The sequence below is a fragment of the Asparagus officinalis genome, chromosome 8, assembly GCF_001876935.1.
Source record: "Asparagus officinalis chromosome 8, Aspof.V1, whole genome shotgun sequence".
In the NCBI taxonomy this organism is placed as follows: domain Eukaryota; kingdom Viridiplantae; phylum Streptophyta; class Magnoliopsida; order Asparagales; family Asparagaceae; genus Asparagus; species Asparagus officinalis.
The window spans coordinates 93,695,096-93,705,141 of NC_033801.1; the positions used below are offsets into that span (position 1 = coordinate 93,695,096).

Here is a 10,046-nt window from a genome sequence, read left to right on the forward strand (position 1 = left end):
CTACAACAATGTAGAGATGTCTCAATCACTCAATCCCTAACAACACCCTAAAAGCCTAAGACAACTCTCTCAAATAAAGAACAAAAAAAAAAGAAAAATATCAAATAGGCTTCACAAAAGAACTCTCTCTTCTTAATTGATGGTCTGTAGATTGATATTAATAATTTATTTGAAAGATGTACATATATAGCCTTGAAGACCCCGAACGTCATTAGCTATCTAGTGGCATAGGAGGCCTAATGGGAATAGAAGTGCACATGCGCTAAAGCCCAATAAGAGTTCAAGCCCATAATATGAATTGTTTATTTTTGTCAAAATTGGGATTTGAAGGCATAATCATTTCAATCCCACAAGACGCTGGACTTATATTGACTGTAGTATCTTCTAAAAATATGAGATTGAGTATTTGAGTCACAAATAAATCAAAGAAACAGAGGGATCTGACATCACGCTAGCATATGCTCTTTTCAAATTTTTAATAAAGTAGTTCTATCAGTCATAGGCTATAACACTTAATATTATTCCCAAAAAAAACTCTAGAGATGAAGTCTTGAGTAGTAAAAAGTATCATACGTAGAGGTCTTTATTATTATATTCTATAAATAAGTTTTTCTGTTGATAGAATTTATATTATATAAGTTATTATTCAAAAAAAATCAGGATCCATTCACAAAAAAATTATTAATTTACATTATATAAGTATCATGCGTAGAGGTCTTTATTATAGTTATTATTCTATAAATAAGTTTCTGTGGTAGAATTTATAATATATAACATTAATTTATATCCAAAAACACTCGAAATCCATTCACAAAAAAAATCATGTCTCTCTATTAAGAACAACACCAGTAGACATAGACGTATCCAAGACAAAACAAAATTATCTTCCAGATGTTAATTACTACTAAACCGGAAAAAGAAAAGCCACCTAAATAATTCAACTCCAGAGCATAAGAATGTTCAATTTACATTAGTCCCATCAGTTGCTTGAATGACAAATCTCTTCATCCTTGGGCAGTTTCATTTCTGCCACCAACCCAGTATTGCTTTACGACATACAAAACCTTTTCGGGCACAAGAGGGCCGTCCTCATGATCAGCCATCTTTGTATTCCATCTCATTCCAGCGGCAAGCTTCTTCACCTTTATGAGAACATCGACCTTGTCTCGGACTATAACTGCACCTTCTGGCCGCAAGATCCTGTCCATCTCTAGGAGAATGTCTTCCATTTTGCATCTGATTCAGATGCAAAACAATATGAAATAAATATTCATACATCAGCATAGAATGTGCAAACTTTTGTGATGCAATAATGTGTGTTTGTGTACATGTGGATGTGGGTGAGTGGGTGGCTGTCACATGCATGTGTGTGTGTGTGCATGCACGAAGAGTGTGTGAAAGTATACCTGGACCAACTACTTCAGAGTTGCAAGTAAACATTCATTTTGCTAAGTGCTTTATGATGCATATTGACAAATCATGTATGTGATTGCTTAATATAAGTTTCTAAATGATGATTGGATGAATGCACTAATATATAGCATTTGGTGAAAAAGCCCTTCTCGTTAAAACAAATAGAAGTGCAAATTGAAGATTATCCACAAAGGAAATATTTAGATTCTAACAACTTCATGATGGCCATGCGCATATGCCTAGCTCCTGTACCAAGGCAAAATTAGGCAAACGAGGGACGTATCATGGAATCTACGAGCCACATGGTGATTTCATCCCTCAAAATAAACAAATCTCTAACTTTCTCTTGACTAGAAGACAGTTCAGAATAATAAATTTGAATCAGGGATGGCTCGTCTAAAAGGCACAACTTGTAAGCTAACAATATCTTCTGCGTGCTGTACATGCACACGCGTGCACGCATGTGCATGTGTGTCTGTGTGTGCATACATGCACGTCTGTGTGCATGCGTGCACGTACGTGCGCGTGCGTGCATGTACATGCGCGTGTGCGTGCGGGCGGGCGGGCGTGTGTGCATGAAGTCTTCAGATGAAAAAAGGGTTCTGGTCTTACTTAATAAAAGAAAGTCTTCAGATGAAAAAAGGTTTCTGGTCTTACTTAATAAAAGAAACATATTGGTATGTCTAACAAATAGTTTAGTAAGCCTTTTTCTCCTCTTTCCAGTTACATACTTCTGCATATAAACCCTTAGTTCAATTTCCATGAGAAATTTAAATTCTTTCATTTTACAATACACATACAATTTCATGTGCCCAAAAATCTAGATCAATCAAGTTACATTGTTAGTAGCATTCAGTTTATCCTCCCCTCACGCCCCATGTAATGTCCAAAGTAAAGTGCAGACAAATCAAAGGAAAGGATATAAATAGGATGAAGAAGATGTGGACAAAACCTTCTCTTCCTTTTTTCTCCTTGAATTAAGGAACAAAAAATAAGGATTCGTGAAGTTGTGAATAAATAATTGGAAATGGCTAGATGACTATACTTAGTATACCATTTTAAGTCCCGTTCTTCATTGATTTATCTGTGTCCCTAAATTAAAGTCCAATGAATCATAGAGGACCATGAAACCAAAGACAGAGGAAGGCTTCAAATGTGACTGCATATCGTATTTATAACTTCTTTCAAGAGACTGCATTTTGCATCCATATCCTCTTCTATCGTTAGTTCTAAAATTTTAACCTTCTAATTGCATTTTATATTCGTCAAAACAATAGACTTAGATAATACGCCTAAAAGGCTAAGATGACATTATTTCTTAGTTATCCATTTCTTGTGCACAATTCCATAAACGTACCTGAAGCAGTGAAGCTATTATTAAAATATCAGAAAGGACCATGATTCACTTACTTGTTCTTGTATAAGCTGAAAACAGCATTAGCATGGATGAGGTCATATGTTCTCGGGTACGTGGAGAAAGCTTCACACCTGATAAGGAAGAACAATAGCATGTTAAATCATGATGAAAAGTAAAAAAAACGAAGAAAAAAATCATAAACTAATAAATTATGATACTGTATCTAAGACCACCAACCATTAAGATCTCAGAGAGCATCATGTTTTTTTAAAAGCATAGCTGCATAAGTGGTATTAACTTTTAAGTGACTCAAACAGTAAAAAAATTATTTAAATACATGTGCCCATAAATTGCATTATAATACCAATTACCAAATGTAAATATAGCAGATTAATAAAGTTAAAAACTAATTTGGGAACACCTTGAGAATCTAAAAGTAACAACTGAATATTGAGAGAGAAGATGCATACCAATCATGATATATGCCAATTAATCCTCTTTCATATATAGCACCAAGCGTGGATATTTCGGCGATAGTAGGCACAACATTCATCACCCATAATTTTGGAGATTCAAGTGTTGCAGCAAAACTACCCAATCCTGCATTCATATCCATTATATTCCGATATCTTCCAGTGTCAATTAACTTGTTGACATTTTTATAAGCTTTAACATGTTTCTTCCACAAGTTGTTATCTTCATGATATGACTCCACTGAGATCCCTGGTATTGAACCAGAAGATATTCTAGGAGGAACAGCATTTAACCTCTCTGGGAACGTCTTTAGAGATCCTCCAGCAACCTCTTCAGGATTGTTAACCTCAGGATAAGGAGTTACACATGTTTCCATCTTCTTGTACCTAGTATAGTGGAAGTTTGACACATGAACCCAGCTATAACATAAGCAGGAAGAAATATGACGAACGAAATATTGGAAACAGTCTGTTACATAAACAGGAAGAAATATGATGAATGAAATATCTGAAACAGTCTGTTGCAATTGTACGTAGGCTGTAAACTCAGATAGTTTATACAAGGCTTAATTCCACTTACATACCCTATAGTTTCACCTACTTTGCACATATATAACCCTAATTGTACTTGGCTGCACTTAAACATCCCAAAGTTTCTAAAAGTTGCACTTTAGTACCCTCGGTTATGTAAACGTGATATCCCCCCCCCCCTCGGGGCAAAAACTCTTCTGCGCCACTCACATGCTAATTTAGAATATTTAACTCTTACTACATGCTAAATTTACTGATCAATCAATCAAAATCCTATTCTAAAATAGAATCAGAGTAGGCTTTAAAATAGGATTTTAACAGTTTTAGCAGAAGATTTAGCAAAAATAAGGGTTAAAATGTTCTGAAAATAGCATGTGTTGCATGAGAATTTTCAAGGTAAATTCTCACGTTTGCATAACCAAGAATACTAAAGTGCAACTTTTAGAACTTTAGGGTATTTAAGTGGAAAATCACATACAATTGGGCGTATATATGTGCAAAGTAGGTGAAACTATAGGGTATTTAAGTGTAATCAAGACTTTATACAATAAGAAACATCGAGGTTAATTGGAGTTCCAGTTGTTCATTATGTATTGGCAAAAATGGCGTACATAATAAGAAACATTGATATTAAAACAGTAGGTTCAAGTTGTTTATTGTATAGTGATACCAGCTGATCACTCTCTATCATCACCAATATCATCAGTGAATATCTGACTAGCCTAGCTAGTTCCTAACGATATATTCAAAAATCTGATAGTGGATATAGATGCTGGCCAAAATACTTAACGATCCGATGTTTTGCTACAGGTATTTCCCATCAGTGTGCTATTATCAGAGTTGGCGCAGGCTCTAGGCTGTTAGCATCAATAGAGAAGAATCACAGTGACAATGAGGATTATACTTTTACATTGTAACAACGAGGATTAAGATCGTATAACGTTTTCTATGGACCAAGGTTGTGGTGAGGTTCAGGATAATAATTTTATGTTGTAAAGATGTGGATTAAGCTCGTGTAACTTTTGCTTATAACCAAGGACCAAACCTCTAAATTTTATCAAGATCCCGTATAGCAAGTAAGGCCCTAAAGAAAGATGCACAATAATGTGAGTTGCTACATGTATTCACTGGAGGCACATCAAAAGTCAAATGGCCAAATGAAATTACTTCCCTTGATAGAAAATTCATCCAGTATGCGACTCAGGCAAGCTGGTTTCTTATAACCGATGTTACATAGATCGGGTACTAGTACAGGTGCAGGTAGCAGTATGGGACACGGAAAATTTGTAAAAGTTAGGGTACGTGAACTTAGCTATATATATACATATATTGAGCTTAATTTTACATAAGATCAATAATGCACTCATTTTTTAACAAGATACACAAACAACCTCTAAAATCATAGTTCTGAATTGGGTAGGGATTGAAACGAACGAGTCTAATGTGTTTTAGGAAGTGAAAGTGAAGTGTACGATAAACGTCCAAGAAGTGTAAGACGAGTGTTTTAAATTAAACCATGTATTATATATAACTTAGTACACGTATAAATTAATCTATGCATATATTCAAGAAGTATCGGTGTCCAGTATGGGTATGATACACGATAGAAATGTTCAAGGAGCTTCCGAGGAGTGCTGGTGTCTATTACATGTTGGGTACGGGTACGGTTTCATGGTAGAAGAACCCGGGTAACAAAGATTATAACTTAGCATGATGAAAATTTAGACTTTCATCATAAATAAAAATAGGCCCATGTGATTGTGAAGACTACAGATAAGCAATTCAAGTCATAGAATTTACCAGACATCATCAGCATTTGACGATTCACATATTTTGACCCGGGGTTCATCTTGCCTCCCGGGACAGGAATCAGAATTTATTCTTTTTCTCCAGACAGCAATGTCACCCTTCTCAGAGAACTTTTCCCAACAAAGAAGTTCTGCTATTTCTTCAATCTTTTTCTGCTCTTCCTCAAGGTCCTCCTTAGTGCGTTCCCATGCCATGTAGTGGGACTTCCAGTTAATGGGAGGACCAGAAAGCACCCAAAACCCGCCAGGCCTTAGGACCCGATCAACCTCCATCATGTATCTTCCTTCTGAAAAAGAAGAATTAACATAGAGTATGATAAAGGCTTGCAGTTCTAATTATTAAAGAGGGATATACTCACAACTTAATTAACAAAAATGAAAAAGTATTTTCAGTCTTACCATTTGATCCCCATGGGATCAAGCACCTTGAACAGTGAGCCATATCAAAAGCTCTAGATGGATATGGAAGCTGAATGGAGCCAAGAACTCCAATAACTGCAGGCACACCTCTTTCTAGTGCAAATTGAACCTGTGCCTCATGAGAGTCCCTTGGAGCAAATGACATAGCAATCACATTCCTTTTCAATAGGTACGCACCCCAGCTTGCAACCTGGAAAGATTCTAATATTTAGCAGCAGCAAAACAATCGCTAAGAAAGGTATCCACAGTTTCAACTGGACTGGTAAGTGTAACAGGTAGTAGCGTGCTTGCAGAGAGTACAGTGATAATCTTCGCATTTGTGAATAAGGGGACAATTTTGAAAAGGTACAGTTAGGAATAACAAAACAACAAAGAGTTCAGACTGGATGTTTTATTTTTATTATTTTTTTTTTTTTTTTTTTTTTTTTTATCTAAACAGTGAATATATGTATTACTCCATATTTAGGCAAAATATATCTATAATATGTAAGCTGCAACCTTCTACATTTATATCATAGCACAACAGAACTCAAGAAAAAGAAAAAACTTCAAACAAATAGCATCCACCTGAAGGAAACTAATAACTTATAAACACACAAATACAGTATTAATAAGTTATCATTTCTTACGGAGTTAGAAAAAAATATCCATATGCTAAATTGCTAATAAAAATAAAATTGGTTGAGCATGAGTTAACCAAAAACTTCAAACCAATGGCATCTACCTCAAGGAAACTCATAACTTATAGACACTAAAATACAATATTAATAAGCTATCATTTCTTATAGAAAGTTAGAAAACTATCCACATGCTAATTTGCTAATTAAAAATAAAATTGGTTGAGCATGAGTGAACAATGTAACACATAAAATGAATAAACAGCTGAGAAACTAAAATTCAACATACCCCACAACCAGTATCCAACGCAGTTCTAACAGTGCCATTAGCAATTGGGACAACCGATGCCAGTTGATCAATATACTTATCTGCTCCCTGAGGAAACTGCGTTCCTCCACCAGGAAACCTGAAAACATTTCCTTCATATTGAACCCAATTCTGAATAGCCTTCTCAATCGTCAAACTCTTATAGGGAGCATTTGCGAAAGGAACAAAGTCTCGGCTCTTTGGCCATGGGAAAGGGTTAACCCAGCCTTTGGGTGCTGGTATAAGGCAGTAGAGCTTCTCTTCATCAGGAGGACAGTGCCTCTCTCTATAGATCATGTCATCTCTAGGAAAGGTCATTGCTCGGTTTTGATCTTGGCAAGGAGTATAATCATTGTATTTCTCATCGCAAGGCTCGAAGTTCCGAACACTTGAATCGGAGAGGTCATCGGCGATGCTTTCCTTACTGTGATGTGTCTCAAAGTTAAGATTAGGCAAGAGGGTACAATCCGTTTGTTTAGTGACTTGTAGAGCTATGCTGTCTCCTTTCCCAAATCCACTCTTCTGCCAGGCACCAAGCAAATAGAAGAAACAACACAAGCCGACCACAATAATAATAGATACAGAGCTTCGGGTCCTGTTATCCCCTGGATTTCCTTTGACAGCCATGATACACCTGAAGTAGTTCAAGCAATACCATAAGATAAAGCCAATTTAAAAAACAAGTAATTAGCATGATTGCAGCTAGGCCCATGTAATAAAATCCATATTCACAGGTTCAGAAACTCAAAGCTGATTATGGATTTGTGATGGAATCAAGGTGGTAGAGGCAAAACAGATACTAGCATAGAGATTAATGCTGCATCCTAATCTATCAATAGCTTAAAGAATACACGATCTAGTTAACAAATTGAGTAATATAATTTTTATATTTATCTTCGGAGTTAATCAAAAAATAGAAAACTTGTAGCTTAAACTAAATTCACTCAGCCAGTAATCAATGCCAGCAAGTCACATTAAGAAATCTAAATTACATCCACTTGAATGTCATCACGCTTAAACATAAAACTTAATCAAAAAAGAGCGAACAAAAGACACGAGTCCTCGAATGAAGTAAATTCAACTATACAATAATCTTCTACAAGGCAACTCCAACTGATAGCAAACCCCTACAACAAGTTAATCAAACAAAACCCACATAAAAAAGTCCAATTTTAACGAACATCCCTTAGGAAGTAGCTATTATTAAATCGTATAAACTAGGATCTTCAGCAGCCCATCTAACAAAATCCAATTTTTAAAAGAAAATATGTATCAAAACGTAACCTTTGCGGGATCTATACGTATTCAAGATCAGAGAAGGGGAGATCTCACCGAGATCTTTGACGAGGGCAGCTTAGCTGCCGACAAAGGTCATGGGCCTTTTATGAAACTAACTCGATTCAGAGTTTAGAGAATATAAGGAATTATTGTAAATTATCTTCTTCCTTCTCAGCCCCCTCTCAGTTATTTATTATATCAAACAATCTACCTCGGATAACAATAATTAAATATTACCACATTAATTAACTTCAGACGGTAGAGATGAGGATGTTTTTGTTACGTTTGTTAAGCGATTTTTTTTAGAAAGTTAGTAAATGACTGATGAGTGTCGGTTCGGGGCTTCGGGCCCCGAGTTTTAAAGTCTGCTGGGCCACACAATTTAAAACTTTGCTCATATATTACGGTCTCTTAGGATTTTATTACGGGCGTTTTCCCTAAAAGCCATCTTATACTTAGGATCAGTTTACAAAAATCATTTTATATATTTCAAATTTATATTTAAATCACCTATAGATATAGTTTTTTTTTCCAATCAACTATCGGATCCACTTTGCTGCAAAATCCCAACTACATCCTCACTTAATCACTCATGTAAAACTTTACATGTGGTCTGTTTTGTGGATGCTCTGCAAATTGTATAAGATCAAGTGAAGATATTGTTAGGATTTCAGGAAAATTTCAGTAGCAAAGTGGGGTCAGATAATTGATTAGAAAAAAAATAATTTTGTATGTGGTTTAAATATAAATTGGAAGTATAAGGTGGTTTACATAAATTGACTCTAAATATAAGGTAGTTTTTAGGGGGAAACCCTTTTATAATGGGTAAATTTGATAAAAACCACCCAAACTTATGGGTCCTCTGAATCTTTTTCTCAAAAGCACCTTTAATGTTGGGGGAGCTTATGATAAGTTTGAAGGAATTTATAAGTTGTTGAAATTATAGTCTCGTAATCATCTATCATAAGATGCTTTTAAAAGTTTTAAGGTATTTGGTAAACTGTGTTTAATTTTTATTATTAAGTATAAATGATAAAAATATATAAACAACATGAGATATCAAAATAAATAAGATGATTTTAAGACAAATAAGATAATAATATAAAAAAAGAAACTCTTAAGACAATAATTTCAATATATTAAACCCCAAATATTTTTTACTTTCCTTCTATTTAGACATCATTTATAGTTCAACATTACTATAGAAGGGTATAATGGTCTTATTGATTTTATTTTTCAGAGAAGAGGATTGCCAGTCCAATCATTCTTAGGATGTTATGATGTTATACAACTAAATAAAATTTTAAATTAGTTAAAAAGACAAAATTTTCTTTAAGTACTTCTTAAGGTTTTAAATCCTCTCTCTCTAATTTAAAGTATCAGTTTCATCCTGACTCTCCCCCAAGTTTGATAATGGATTATCCCCAAGCCTGGCAATGTATTTTAAGGGGATGTTTGGTTCGTTTTCTAAATATAAGGAAATGCATTTCCATGTACAAAAACACAAGTTTTGAGTTTTCCAAATTTTTCCAAGAAATGGATTGTTTCGCTTTGGTTCGCAGAAAAAAAAATGATAGGAAACCAATGTATTTATTTTTCTTGTGTTTGGTTCGCATTGAAAAAAAGGAAAAACTCTTGTCGATATTACATTTCCTACTTTTCCTGTGTTTGGTTGGTTTTGAAGTTTGTAGTGAAAAGTGTTTATGGTCACCATGATAAGATTACCCCACTATATACAACTTTATTTGTGCTCGTTATATGATGTAATCTTAATCATATAAAAGTTTGAATGTAATAACATGAACAAATAATAATATCTCCAATGAATTATAAATTTCTGCT

General features: G+C 34.7%; 1 protein-coding gene across 2 annotated transcripts; it reads right to left on the reverse strand.

The window, feature by feature from the left end:
- On the reverse strand, positions 808–8,396 carry LOC109851503 (probable methyltransferase PMT2). Of its 2 annotated transcripts, none has more exons than XM_020421671.1 (7): positions 8,259–8,396; positions 6,909–7,560; positions 5,982–6,192; positions 5,575–5,869; positions 3,241–3,630; positions 2,824–2,901; positions 808–1,236 (listed from the first exon to the last, which is right to left on the reverse strand). In XM_020421671.1, exons 2-7 carry the CDS (start codon positions 7,551–7,553, stop codon positions 1,005–1,007), a joined length of 1,851 nt encoding a protein of 616 aa, XP_020277260.1. In that variant the 5' UTR covers positions 7,554–7,560; positions 8,259–8,396; the 3' UTR covers positions 808–1,004. The 2 variants fall into 2 exon arrangements, with proteins under 2 accessions (XP_020277260.1, XP_020277262.1); XM_020421673.1 differs by having other exon boundaries at positions 8,211–8,390.